This window comes from Salmo trutta, chromosome 33, assembly GCF_901001165.1.
Source record: "Salmo trutta chromosome 33, fSalTru1.1, whole genome shotgun sequence".
NCBI classification, from domain to species: domain Eukaryota; kingdom Metazoa; phylum Chordata; class Actinopteri; order Salmoniformes; family Salmonidae; genus Salmo; species Salmo trutta.
Genome location: NC_042989.1, coordinates 19,894,726 through 19,909,613, shown reverse-complemented (window position 1 = coordinate 19,909,613; position 14,888 = coordinate 19,894,726). Strand labels below are relative to the sequence as shown.

General features: G+C 43.8%; 1 protein-coding gene across 4 annotated transcripts in view; it reads left to right on the top strand.

Moving 5' to 3' along the window:
• The window catches only part of LOC115172602 (echinoderm microtubule-associated protein-like 5), a 66,974-nt gene that overhangs the window by 5,917 nt on the left and 46,169 nt on the right, over positions 1-14,888 (top strand). For all 4 annotated transcript variants that reach the window (XM_029730207.1, XM_029730205.1, XM_029730206.1 and 1 more), the window contains exon 2: positions 9,707-9,866. In XM_029730207.1, coding sequence (XP_029586067.1) covers positions 9,707-9,866 — 160 coding nt within the window. The remainder of the gene's footprint in view (positions 1-9,706; positions 9,867-14,888) is intronic.

Below are 14,888 nucleotides of genomic sequence, written 5' to 3'. Positions count from 1 at the left end.
AATAAAGTGGTGATCCTAACTGACCAAAGACAGGGAATATTTACTAGGATTAAATGTCAGGAATTGTGAAAAACTGAGTTTAAATGTATTTGGCTAAGGTGTATGTAAACTTCCGACTTCAACCAAATATATATATATTATATATATATATATATATATATATATATATATATATATATCTTTAATATATTTTTTAAAATGTGAATCACATTTTTATTATGCTTACCCCAGTTTGGGAATACCTTCTCTAACATAATTAGACATTAAAGAAAAATCTAGTTGTTTCAAAACATTTTGACTAATTAGCTGGATCCACAGACTTTTGCTATACTGAACAAAAATATAAACGCACATGTAAAGTGTTGGTACCATGTTTCATGGCCCAGCCGCCCAGACAGCTGATGAAACTGAGAAGTATTTCTGTCTGTAATAAAGCCCTTTTGTGGGGAAAAACTCATTCTGATTGGCTGGGCCTGGCTCTCCAGTAGTTGGGCCTATACCATCCCAAGCCCACCCATGGCTGTGCCCCTGCCCAGTCATGTGAAATCCATAGGTAAGGGCCCAATTAATATATTTCAATTGACTGATTTCCTTACATGAACTGTAACTCAGTAAAATCTTTGAAATTGTTGCATGTTGGGTTTATATATTTTTTCAGTATAGTTTTTCAACTTTTCAGTGTTACCTGAACAACAAAAAAAATTGTTGGCCCAAACTTAGCTCCAACTTGAGAAAGCGTAGGCAGAAATTCACTAAACTTAAAATGTTTAATATGTTTATTCAACTATAAATTATTAGGGAATCATACCTAAAAACATCTCCCATGGACACACACACGCGCTAAACTCAATTACAAGCAGATGTGTTCAAAGATAAAGACAGGTTGGTGGTGTAATACCCTAAAGTGATTCTTGAAGAAGGTGAACTATAGCACAAGGCATGGAGAGGAATTTCAAGTCAGGAATGGATTTTTCCGGGGTTCATCAGAGCACCGGTTGCAGTCACTGAAATACTAAACACACTAGAGTAGGATCTCTTTCAGAGAGAAGGAGAGGAATGTAAAGGAACGGTGTCACGGTGTTGGCAGGATTAGATTACATCAGCTGTGAGTGACATGTTAGCATAGAGCAGGGTGGGGGAGGGGTGGGCAAGCATTGTGTCTCGGTTAGCCACACAATATTTATCAGAGGCAAGCTCTCCTCTCTCCATTATTCTACCCCTTTCTCACTACCCCACTCCACTTCATCACTCACTCTTACTTGCGCTCTCTCTCTCTCTGTCTGTCTGTCTTGCTGTCATTCTTCCTCTCTCTTTCTCTCTACCTTCCTCTTCATTCATACTTTATGTGTGCTCTGTGTGGCCATCTACCATGTGTATGCACTCATTTCTAATGTTATTCGTAGCTCGTGCCCTTATACGGGTTGAAATTGGCAGATTTGGACACTGATAAGCTCCTAAATTAGAACGCAGTAGCTGTACAGTAACATGCTATACCTGACATCAGAGGTCAGGGTCTCCGCTTCACAGCTCTGTATGGGTTTTGACTGACAGACGTTCTGAACTTACCACCATCAATTGGTCAACTTTTGCACATTTTTTGTTGTCTGAGTGAGGGAAATTCTGGAAATTACGAGGACTTGATGTATTTTGAAAGACGATACTTCGATAATTATAATAAATACCGATTTGATGTCATGCAAGCCAAACACTCCTGAATCCAAATGTGCACTTCGCATGTCATAAAACTCATGTCATATACAGGGTCAATGTTTATGATCACTATGTTTGATGTACAGTTACAAGATTACATGACGTTATACCCTGGGTTTATCTGAACAGAATGAGCCTACTTTGTTGTATTGTGAGGAACATTTTCTGTGGACCACACATCTGAATGCACTCATAACTCCATTCTATGAGCACCAAAATGATCATCTGCTTCTCTGAATTGCCTTGTGAAAGCCTAATACTGTAAGATCGTATTTTGTAATGCAGCTATTCATATTGGCAATAGAACAACCTTTCAAATGATGCCCACCTGACCCAGATTGCGATTTATAATGGACTGTATTTGGATTGCGTAAGCAACAACAGTAATTGTGTAAAGGCATGGATGCAGGGCTGTGTTCCAATCAAAACAAATACAAGTTTGCTTGCTCTAGTTCCTCAACAGCACAACTAGGATAGCTCAACGGCACCTTATAGTTGAAGACTCTTTGAGTCAAAAAAAGTGCATTGAAATGACATAGTTTTGAGTTTGGAAACACGAGATAGACGTTTCACTCAAACCCTTGTCATTTTTTTGTCTTATGTTACACCTACCTCAAAATTTCCAACAATATTCTTATCATGTTACTGAATGTATCCAGAGTGTTTTCAGGATTTTGTTATCAACAAATGCGGGGAAAAGTACAGTAAATGTTTGGATTCAGTCTTGTGTCAGCTGAACTCTTGTGTCCACACCTTTAGTCTAATCATTTTCCCATAATCTCCAAACTGTTCCCTTTTAATTGCTACCGTGGTTATGCATTTCTTCTGTAAGAAACCTTTCAATTTAGCCCTATTCATATAGGCCAATTCGCACGGGTGTAAGGGTTAATCTGTGTGGATTCGTGATGCTCTTTATGCTGATGAGAAGGTGCTGCAGTACTACTTGGCTCTTTCTGAGGATGTGTAGGATTTATAGTCATTCTGAGCAATGACTAGCTACTCACTCTCATCTTGCCTCATTTCTCTGTTCCACCAACAATAGGATCTACTGCATTTCAGCGCTTCTTGAACCCATTATCTTATTAGCAGGAGCTTGCAACTCTCAACTTCGGGTGAGGCTGCTGCCTTTTTTGGAGCAAGCGTTAGCTTGAAACAGGAATGCCTGACACATCTGTCTGACACTTCCCCCTGACTTCAGATGTGTTGTCCTTGTGATGGATGTGGTGAGATTGAAGTGATTATGCTCACACAGTAATAGTTGAGGTTATAGAGAAGTGGTTGTGCAGTACAAATGTAATGTGTCATTCTTTATCAGGATAGGTGTGCTATGCATACAGTATGTATATAAAACAACACATAGGTTCCGTAACGTCTGCTTCCAACTCACACTCTCAAACACCTAGATCCCCTGAACGCAGCCCACTTTCCAGCTCACACTCTCAAACACCTAGATCCCCTGAACGCAGCCCACTTTCCAGCTCACACTCTCAAACACCTAGATCCCCTGAACGCAGCCCACTCTCCAGCTCACACTCTCAAACACCTAGATCCCCTGAACGCAGCCCACTTTCCAGCTCACACTGTCAAACACCTAGATCCCCTGAACGCAGCCCACTCTCCAGCTCACACTCTCAAACACCTAGATCCCCTGAACGCAGCCCACTCTCCAGCTCACACTCTCAAACACCTAGATCCCCTGAACGCAGCCCACTTTCCAGCTCACACTCTCAAACACCTAGATCCCCTGAACGCAGCCCACTTTCCAGCTCACACTCTCAAACACCTAGATCCCCTGAACGCAGCCCACTCTCCAGCTCACACTCTCAAACACGTAGATCCCCTGAACGCAGCCCACTCTCCAGATCCCACTCACCTGAATTATAATCACCTGTTCACACACCTGTATGTCATTATCACACACTATTTAGTTCAGTTCTTTGCACCCCATCACTATGAGTTATTGTTTGTTTTGTGACACACGGCTTTCAGAGCGATGGGTTCCTGTGATTTACGCCTCCTGTGTATGATAGTTTTTGCCTGCTTCACTAATGGTGCCTTTTGCCTATTCCCTGCCTGTACTTTAGCGTATCGGATTTCCTGTTATCTACCTATTGCCTGATCTCCCGGACTACGTTTCTAGCCTTTTCCCTGCCTGTACTGTTGACCTTTTTGGACCCCCTGTGTATGACCTTCTGCCTGCCCCTGGACCCAGCTACCTGCCTCCTCCTGTGGTCCTTTTCAACAATCACCTGCTGCGCCCTGCGCTTGAAACCATCTCTCTGTCTCCCCTCGTGTTCATTACAGCTTCAGCACATATGGTACACACACGATGTGGGTGAAGTCATGCGTATGTGCTTGAGCCTATTACGGTGATGCTAATAGCTGGGGACAAGCCATTTTCTCTTACTGGTTTTCCAGCACACACTCATCAGGTTGGCTATCCATTTCTGTATCCTGGTTGGTGCACCCCTGTTCAAAATCCCAAAGCCTACGCTAGTACTACAGTCATCCATTTGTTTATTATCCAAAGCTGCTTATCTTAGCTAGTGCTGCTATAAAGCTCAAGTATTTTCAACCCCCCCATACCGGCATCCCTCTTCGAGCACATCCTGAACCCCCTTCCCCTACACACACACGCGCATACATACATAATTAAATCCTTGTCATCATAGTATGTGGTTTTGATGCATGACTGCACAAGAGAAAAGCTTCTGAAGTTGAGTGTTATTTTCAGGTGCTTTGTGTGGATTGACAGGTCTGAGGCTGTTGGTGGGACAATGCCATTGTGCACTCTAAAGAGCATATCTGTCTAGTCCAATTAAGATCCTCCAGAATGCTGGACTGTTTATTTAGAAAATAGCATGATCCAGCATCTTCCCCAAACTACACCAAGCTGTAGAAAAAGATAAACTGTGTTTTGAGGTGTTGTCTTGCGTTTGTGCCACAAGCTGTGATCTCAATCAATAGGAAAGACTCAATTTTGCCTCTTTTTTTATATTTATAGTTTAGAGCAGCCTCACCACAGACAGACAGGTGCAGTACATGGTGTGTTATTGGTGGGCGGATTAAACATGCTTTGTAGAAGCCAAGGAAGATAAATACTGACTTTTAAAAATGTGCTAATCCTCCACTTCCTTATAATCCTGGACAAGAGCAGGCAAGGTGACTGCTCCTTCAGTGTGGATCAAACCTGACTTGGAAACGAAACAAGTCGTGATTAGTGGTGCGTGTGTGGGTGGCTGTGAAGCATCATATCTGCCGTTTTAATATACCTTAATAATCATTTTGTACTCTTATCAATCAAGAGACAAATGTTTTATTTGATAAATACAATTTGCTTGAAGTAAACTACTAATGTAGGGGCCTGGATTCAAGAAAGATAGGTTGATGTAGTTGCTGATTTGACAGCATAATTTGTTAATTTATTAGCCATGTCAAGATAATTGAGTTGTCCCTAAGCAACAATACTTATTTGAGAGGAATGAATGAAGATTTATACAATTAGCAGACTTGCTGTGTAACGAAACAAAACACACGCACACAAGTATGCACACCGTGCTTCAGTGAAACCCTTTTTCCTAATGAATGCCGAGCCTCCACTGATCAAACGCTTAAGATAAATGATCCCTTGTCTGGCCCTGAATTATCTTTGACTCCTCCCATGCCGTAGCTCTATGTCACCATGATGATGGGCCATCATCCATACCAAGTCCCTAAACCATTGTCACTATCCCTGGGGTTTACATTGCTTCCTCTCAACATGCCCTATTCACTTCCTCCATCCCAACAGTGTAGCAGTGGCACCCAGCACCCACCTCAATGACTGCAGTTATCCAGCCCAACACGCTTGCCTGCCTTCCTCCACTCAGAGTGTCTTGGCAAGTGGAAGCCAGCAACATCAAACAGCCATTTGTCAAACCAGAGCACTGCAGCGCTGCACTACCATCCAGCCCTGTCCATTATCTCATTAGTTGATAGAAATGCAATTGAAGCGGTGACGTTATTTTGCCGGAAGGAATGGGATGAGTTTTTCTATTGTACTGTCTGTAGTTGTTTGTCACATTATGTCAGTACAGGAGAAGGAAAACTCTGAGAGGTTTGACTGTAAATCGACTAAGGAATAAAACAATCTATGAGTCAAGAGATGCCCTATCTTTATAAACTAGTAGAACAGCCCTAGGGGCAGAGTCTTGATTGAAGTGGTGTGCCCCAGCTAACCTCTGCCTTTACAGGGTGGGTTGCAATTTGGCCTGTCCCATCTGTCCACAGCTATGTGGATAGAGTTGGGAGGAGGAGAGATTAATGCACCTGTCTCAACCCTCACTGTCACTGGTAATGAAAAGGCCATGTGGGACAGCCTTCACTGGCGTTGGGTCCCCCGTCTCCCCACACACTCTCCAGCTGCTCTGAGGAAAACACAGACCTCTGCTTGGGATTTCCTTAATAAGGACATTTCTCCACCCTCAGATGTAGAATGAAAGTCCCCTGTCCCTGCAGCTGAGGTTCTCCGAGTCTGTTGTGTAGAAAGACAGTGAGTCATAGTGCTATTTGGCTAGAGTAATGCAACCTCCCTGTAGGAAATGTAGAATTTCTGAATCACAATTGTTTTTTTTCTGTCCCTGACCTTGAGTATTCAGGAATATTCAGAGCACAGTTTGTAATCAGCAATGCAAAGTGCAATGTTTGCATTCAGAAATGTAAGGTACAATGTACAAAGGCTAATTCAAATCAAATCAAGCTTTATTTATACAGCACATTTCAGACATGGAATGCAACACAATGTGCTTTACAGGAAACATCTAATAAAAAACAATTCAAATAAAAGCTGAAATATTTACTACACAACAAACAAGATAACAAACTAAAGAATGACACAAACTGAACAACTTAAAAGGAAAAGCAAAGCTAAAAATATGTTTTAAGATCTCTTTTAAATATCTCCACAGTTTTGGCCCCCCTGAAGTTCTCTGGCAGGCTATTCCAGAAGCTGGGGGCATGATAACTAAAGGCTGCCTCTCCATGCCTCTTGGTCCTAGGCTTTGGGATCCAATGTCCTTCTCTTTGTTTAATTTGTGTACTGAATAAAGCTGCTGAATGTATGGTATTGATATCAGTGTGCTGTTTATCTGATGACTACATCACACATACAGTTTCAAAAGCATTTTCATGTGCTGTTCTCCTGTATCTCAAAGAGCACCAATCATATTATCTTCCTCTGACTACTATTTCTAGCTGCTTGGATATGATTATGTAATTCATACAAGAGGAGTTGAAAAGTGATGCCAGGCTGGATTGTGTTCCCAGAATTGGGAGGGGGAGGAAGGGGAGATGAGAGGGTGAGGGGTGAGAAAAACATTAAACACTGCCCTGTTCCTCAAGACTCTTAGCCCATCCCTGGCCTATCACTAACACAGCACCACGGCTGAATAGAGGAATAACACTAAAACAGTTATCCGTTTTAGATAAAACTATACAAAATATATTCACATCACCAAATAATTGATTAAAAACACAGTTTTACAATGAAGGTCTACAGTAGCCTCAACATCACTCTTTACGGTAGTACCATGGTGTAGCCGGAGGACAGCTAGCTTCCGTCCTCCTCTGGGTACATTGACTTCAATACAAAACCTAGGAGGCTCATGGTTCTCACCCCCTTCCATAGACTTACACAGTAATTATGACAGCTTCCGAAGGACGTCCTCCAACCTATCAGAGCTCTTGCAGAATGAATTGACATGTTGTCCACCTAATCAAAGGATCAGAGAACGAATCTAGTACTAAAAGCATAAGCTAGAGCTAGCTAGCACTGCAGTGCATAAAATGTGGTGAGTAGTTGACTCAGGGAGAGAAAGACAATAGTTTTTCTTCACTTTCAGTTTCACTTACTTAGCTAGCAAATGCAGATAGCTAATTTAGCCTACTCTGCTCAAACAGAGGGATGCTATCTTAGCTACCTGGCTATGACTATCCAACACAACACTGGAACTCTTCCAAGTGAAGGTAAGCTTTTGGTTTTAATAATTTATTGCCACGGGCCCGTCGGTGTAAGTGCTAAACTGCTTACTGACTGTAAATTGTAACGTTACTGCATGGTTGTAGCAGGTTTACTAACATGTTAGTTCTATTAGCAATGTTGACTAGAAAGTTACTGTAGCTAATATGGTGACAACGATGTACGCTGTGTGTAGCGGTTATGATATGGTTTGGCTTGGAAAGGTTTTTTGCCTGGTCACATACAGCTGATGTGTTGTGCAATGAAATTCACAAGGGAAGGGAAAAGGTGAGAGGAGGAGAGTGCGTAGATGCAAGAAGGAATACAATGTAGCTGCTATGAAAGTGAATTGTGTTTACGGTTGATCAGGGGTTTATTCATTCCGCCGATTCTGTTGAAAAATGTTTCTTAAACGGAAGCAAACGGAACGGGGATAAACATTTATTTTATTTTATTTAACTACGCAAATCAGTTATTAAGAACAAATTCTTATTTACAATGAAGGCCTACCCCGGCCAAACCCTAACCGAGATGACGCTGGGCCAATTGTGCGCCGCCCAATCACGGCCGGTTGTGATACAGCCTGGAATCGAACCAGGGTCTGAAATGATCCCTCTTGCACTGAGATGCAGTGTCTTAAGACTGCTGCGCTCCTCGGGATCCAATAGAAACTCTCGTTTGCAACTGTTGGACTAATGATTACACCCTAGATCAGCTAGATGCAGGCAAGAGTGTGCAAGGGGGTATTGAATATGTCACACAACATTTTCTCTCGACCTGTGTGTACCTACATTGTAAACGTTCATTCATAGGCTAGGTTGTAGCAACCTCATGATGGGTATAGGGAAAATTTGAGTATCATGTAGTAGCCTAAACCTGTCGCTGTTACATTGAAGTGGGTGAATGGAATATGAATGACAGTCATCCAATGTGCTGTAATAGAAATAAGGCCAGGCTCATGAAAAAAAGGTACCGACCGTCACTGATTTCCAGAGCTGTGACAGAGCGAGCAGAATAGTCACGGGAGCCCATTTCAAATGCAAATTGAGTGTCACAATAAAATATGAAAAATAACCTCCTGACACAGAGAAGCCTGGTTTCCCAGAGAAACCCGAGGAAACCGAGAACTGCCTGGCGCCTCCCCCCTTTGAGTTGACGGGAGTCAGCAGCATGCTGGTGCGGTAGATCTCTGGCCTGCTATCTGAATACAAAGATACAGGATTAGAAGTTGTTGAGTGCAGTTGGCAAAACAGGAGCCCTGATTATAATGTAGGGAGCTACGTCACACCATGAAATATATAACAGGACAAGGCAAGGAGAAGAATTGCCCAGTGACTCATTCAGCCCTGCCTGGAACGTGACTGGCGGCTGCTGGAAGGGGGATGCTACATACATCAGACGGCAGGCTGTTGCTCAGATGTGGAGCGAGCCCTGATGGAGGGTGGAGGGGGAAAGTAGAGGGAGCAGAGAGGGGCAAGGGGAGGGAGAGGTAAGGAGCAGTTGGGCAGGTGAGTATTACATTTTAGTAATTTGGCAGACACTCTTATCCAGAGCGACTTACAGGTGAAGGGGCAAACGGCTGGGGTCAGAGGATGATAAATCCTGAAATAGGGCAGTGGGTAGGCTATTTCCTGCCATGCCCTGGAGTGTAAAACATCCAAAGATTAAGGATGACATTGTGAGTGTATCTGAGCATGAAGGGGTTAATTAGAACACTTGCACCTCCGGGGGGTAAAGCTGCCCCTCTGATTCACCATGTTCCTGCCTTGGCCTGTCGCAGATCTAACATGGCAGCTCAGCCTAATAGCTTCCGCTCTCTGCTCTGTCCACACCCAGGCTTGCCGTGAAAGGGATAATCACTGATTATTAGGTCTATAGACTATAGACTCACTGGTCTCTTTTAGAATGTGCAGCTGGGTTCTCTGGGTTCTGTCTCTCTCTTCCCCCTTCTCTCTCTCTCTGCCTCTTTATTTTTCTGACTATCTCTCTCTCTCCTTACAGCTTAGCTCTGCATCCGGAGCGTGTGCTGGTAGCCACGGGACAGGTGGGCAAGGAGCCTTACATCTGTGTGTGGGATTCCTACACCGTACAGACCGTGTCCATCCTCAAGGACACACACACACACGGCATCGCCTGCCTGGCCTTCGACCTCGATGGACAGGTACAGTTATGAGACAACACTTCCTTATGTGTATCCATGCTGTGTGCTCATACAAAATACGGATTTTCGTATTATTGTACTACATCAAGTGACAGATGTAGGGGAAAAGACTCAGGATAATTGCAGATGATCAGATTAACCTGAATAGTTCAGTAAGAAATGAATATAGCAGCTACATGACTGTTAGCGCCTCCTCTGCTCTGGCATGGCAGTGGCGCTCCTGCTCGGCTCGCCCACTGGGTTGCGTTTCTAAATGACACATCTGTGATTACTCCAGTGGTTTTAGCAGGAAGGCTATACAGAGACAGAGAGAGTGTGAGAGAGAGGTTTAACGTTAAGAGTCAGCTGGAATCTCTTTCATCCACTGACTCACAGAGTTTGGCAGCACGTTGTGAAGTTAAGGTGAGCAGCACAAACAGTACAGGGGCCAGAGCTTTGATGACTGGAGTAGCAATGTACTACAGTAGAAGAGTGTATAGTTACTTATGGTGTTGTTTTCTCTGTGCACACAATTGCTAATGTATTTCAGCTCTTCATGCCATATTTAACATTCTGCAACCCCCACCCCCTCGGCCGTTGCGTTTTCATATAAGTTACTTACAGTATAGGAGGAACTAGTATAATTTGCATTAGGCATTATTGATAGGTGTTATAACAACTTCATGTATACTCCTTCCACTGAAATGTTCCAACTCTCCACAGAGGAATACTTTTCAGGGTTTATTTAGTCGTTTGCTGTCTAGTATTTGCTGGAAATTCAAAAATCTATATTTCATGGATCAAGCACTCAGTTTTATCTTGGTGAGCCCCTCTGAGTCTCCCATAGGGCCCCTCAGAGCAGTTCTACCTCCACTGTTTACAGAGCTACACCATGAAAATTAGCCCATGCATTTTCCTGGTTGGATAGAGTTGTCTGGGGATTGAGATAGGATGTGACAGTCTAAAACTATAACAGGGTCTGGCTCTGAATGCCTCTGTGTTCACTGAGTCTCCTGATCTCTTTCTGTCCTCTCTACGGATCTGGTCATGTCAACATTGTCTGGACTGTGTTATGTTCCAGCGGTCTAAGTGGCTCAGCGGTCTAAGGCACTGCATCTCAGTACAAGAGGTGTCATTATAGTCCCTGGTTCGATTCCAGGCCTTATCACATCCAGCCGTGATTGGGAGTCCCATAGAGCGGCGCACAATTGGCCCAGCATCGTCTGGGTTTGGCCGGGGTAGGCTGTCATTGTAAATAAGAATTTGTTCTTTACTGACTTGCTTAGTTAAATAAAGGTTAAAAAAAAATACAAATTGCCCCTTCCAGATGACAGCTGACATTGATAAAAGCACTTTTTTGTCATTCAATGCAAATAAAAAGTTCCACATTTACATTTTAAGGATTTGTTTCAAAATGGTCTCTATGGGTTCAGTGATTAATCACAGTAGGAATATACACTGAGTGTACAAAACATTAGGGACACCCCCTACCTAATATTCAGTTGCACCCCCTTTTGCCCTCAGAACAGCCTCAATTCATCGGGTTATGGATTCTACAAGGTGTCGAAAGCGTTCCACAGGGATACTGGACCATGTTGACTCCAATGCTTCCCACAGTTGTGTCAAGTTTGCTGGATGTCCTTAGAGTGGTGGACCATTCTTGATACACACAGGAAACTGTTGCGAGTGAAATCCCCATCAGCGTTGCAGTTCTTGACACACTCAAACCGTTGCGCCTGACACCCACTATCATACCCTGTTCAAAGGCACTTAAATATTTTGTCTTGCCCCTTCACCCTCTGAATGGCACACACACACAATCCATGTCTCAAGGATTAAAAATCAAATCAAATTTATTTATATAGCCCTTCTTACATCAGCTGATATCTCAAAGTGCTGTACAGAAACCCAGCCTAAAACCCCAAACAGCAAGTAATGCAGGTGTAGAAGCACGGTGGCTAGGAAAAACTCCCTAGAAAGGCCAAAAACTAGGAAGAAACCTAGAGAGGAACCAGGCTATGAGGGGTGGCCAGTCCTCTTCTGGCTGTGCCGGGTGGAGATTATAACAGAACATGGCCTTTAACTTGTCTTCTCCCCTTCATCTACACTGATTGAAGTGGATTTAACAAGTGACATCAATAAGGGACCATAGCTTTCAAAAGGATTCACCTGGTCAGTCTAGGTTAATCCTAGAAATACGCCCCTCCAGGACCTATATACCAGGCGGTGTCAGGGGAAGGCTCTAAAAATTGTCAAAAAGACTCCAGCCACCCTAGTCATAGACTGTTCTGTCTGCTACTGCACGGTAGCCGGTACCAGAGCGCCAAGTCTAGGTCCAAAAGGCTTCTTAACAGCTTTTACCCCCAAGCCATGAGACTCCTGAACAGCTAATCAAATGGCTACCCAGACTATTTGCGTACTGTCTGGTTATTATCTATGCATAGTCACTTTAACTCTACCTACATGTACATATTACCTCAATTACCTCAACTAACCTGTGCCCCCGCACATTGACTCTGTACCGGTACCCCCTGTATATAGCCTCCACATTGACTCTGTACCGGTACCCCCTGTATATAGCCTCCACATTGACTCTGTACCGGTACCCCCTGTATATAGCCTCCACATTGACTCTGTACCGGTACCCCCTGTATATAGCCTCCACATTGACTCTGTACCGGTACCCCCTGTATATAGCCTCCACATTGACTCTGTACCCCTGTATATAGCCTCCACATTGACTCTGTACCGGTACCCCCTGTATATAGCCTCCACATTGACTCTGTACCGGTACCCCCTGTATATAGCCTGTATATAGCCTGTATATAGCCTGTATATAGCCTGTATATAGCCTGTATATAGCCTGTATATAGCCCGCTACGGTTAATTCACTGCTGCTCTTTAACTATTTGTTATTTTATACTTATCTATTTTGTACTTAACACGTATTTTTCTTAAAACTGCATTGTTGGTTAAGGGCTTGTAAGTAAGCATTTCACTGTAAGGTGTCTGTTGGCGTATGTGACAAATACAATTTGACTTGATGTCATGGAAAGAGCAGGTGTTCCTAATTTTTTTGTATACTCAGTGTATAAAAGCCTCCTTCATTTGTCAATCTGTAAACCCTTTGAGCTAACCCACCAAGACCAAGCAATAAACCCTTTGAGCTACCCCACCAAGACCAAGCTGTAAACCCCTGATAAGGGCCATAACGCATTTTTACTGTCAACAATAAAGAAGCAGTTTTATCAACATTCCACTGTCCTACAATATTTACTGAACTTCCTCTTCACTGGAGAGCGTGTTAGTGTTCACTTCCCTTTGCACCTCACCTGTTAGAACATGCTTTGCTGTATCGCAGAGTAGCCTACCATAATATATTATATATATACTCTGAAGAGAGCACAGCTTTGTGATCGTGTCATCGTTGCACCATGCAAAAAGATTGCCTCCAGGTCAAACCATTAGAAAGTTAGGACTCATATTACCGGAGCTACCTTTAAAAAAAATATATATCAACTTTGTAAACTATTTTGCAGGCCGTAAACTACTCATGGGCTGTGCTGCCAACCATTTATTTGATAACAAACAGAAGTAAGCTGTATCCACAATGCTTAAACAGCCCTTCTGAATCATTTGTCAATTGCTTCATGCTATCACGACTCAGCCAATCTACCACCGCTCTCACCTTTGTCAGGATCCATCTGAGCGTTCCCTGCAGTGATGACGTATCCCAAAAAGGAGATAATGGAGCAATGGAATTCACATTTCTCTGCTTTGACAAACAGCTGGTTCCCCCAGGAAGTGCTGGAGGACTTGTTGGATGTGGAGGACATGTTCTTGAGCCGAACAGGAAAAGAAAGGATGTTGTCGAGGTAGACAAACACAACCGGTTTAACATGTCATGGAGCACATCGTTGACCAGGGCATCGAACACTGCGGGAGCGTTGGTCAGTCCGAACAACATAACCAGATTCGCGTAGTGTTGAAGGCTGTCCAAACTAGGTGGTAGGCGTTCTGAAGGTCCAACTTCGAAAATATGTTCACCCCATGGAGAGGCTCGAATGCTGAGGAGAGGAGTGGTTGTTTTTTTTTACTGTGATGTCATTGAGGCCCCGGTATTCGATACAGGGTTTAGTCCTTTTTTTCCACAAAGAAGAACCCTGCGCCGCTGGGGAGGCAGAAGGACGAATGCTCCCTGCAGCCAGAGAGTCCTCAAATGTAGTCCTCTATGGCCTTATTCCCAGACAGGGAATAAAGCCGCCCCCGAGGCAGTGTGGTGCCCAGGAGGAGATCAATGGCGCAATCATAGGGACGATGCAGCTGAAGTGATGTGGCGCGAGTCTTGTTGAAAACCTCCCAGAGGTCCTGGTACTCTGCGGGAACAGCGTAGCGATCCAAGGCTTTTCCCAAGCCTGCAGGAGGACGTCCCTGGGCAAGCTATGCTGCCTTAAGGCAATGTGCGTGGCAGAACGGGCTCCAACCCAGGATAGAACTAGTAGCCCAGTCGATCAGGGGGTTGTGCCTCTGGAGCCATGAAAATCCCAAAACCACAGGAACATGAGGAGATTCAATTAGTAGAAACTATATGGACTCACTGTGATTGACCGACACTCACAGGTTAATGGGAACCGTACTATGAGTGCCCCTGCCAATGGAGCGTCCGTCCAATGCTCTGGCGTCCATGGGAATAGTTAGGGGTTATGTGGAGATACCCAGCTCAGATACCAGGGTAGTGTCCATGAAGCTCTCGTCAGCCCCAGAGTCAATGAGCACCCGGAGAGATTTAGCAGGATAGAATGAAGTATGAGTAATAGGAGTTTGGAGACTCCCAGTATTGTCCACCAGCGTACTCGTACCTACTGATGAGCCTGGTCTTTTACTGGACAGGTGGATATATATAATGTGCTGTAATACCACAATACAAGCAACTGTTGGAGCTCAGCCTGCGTAAATGTTCATTGGGAGACAATCTAGCCCTGCCCAGCTGCATGGGCTCTGGAAGAGACGAGTCACCAGTCCCCAATGATTCCCGAGGAAACA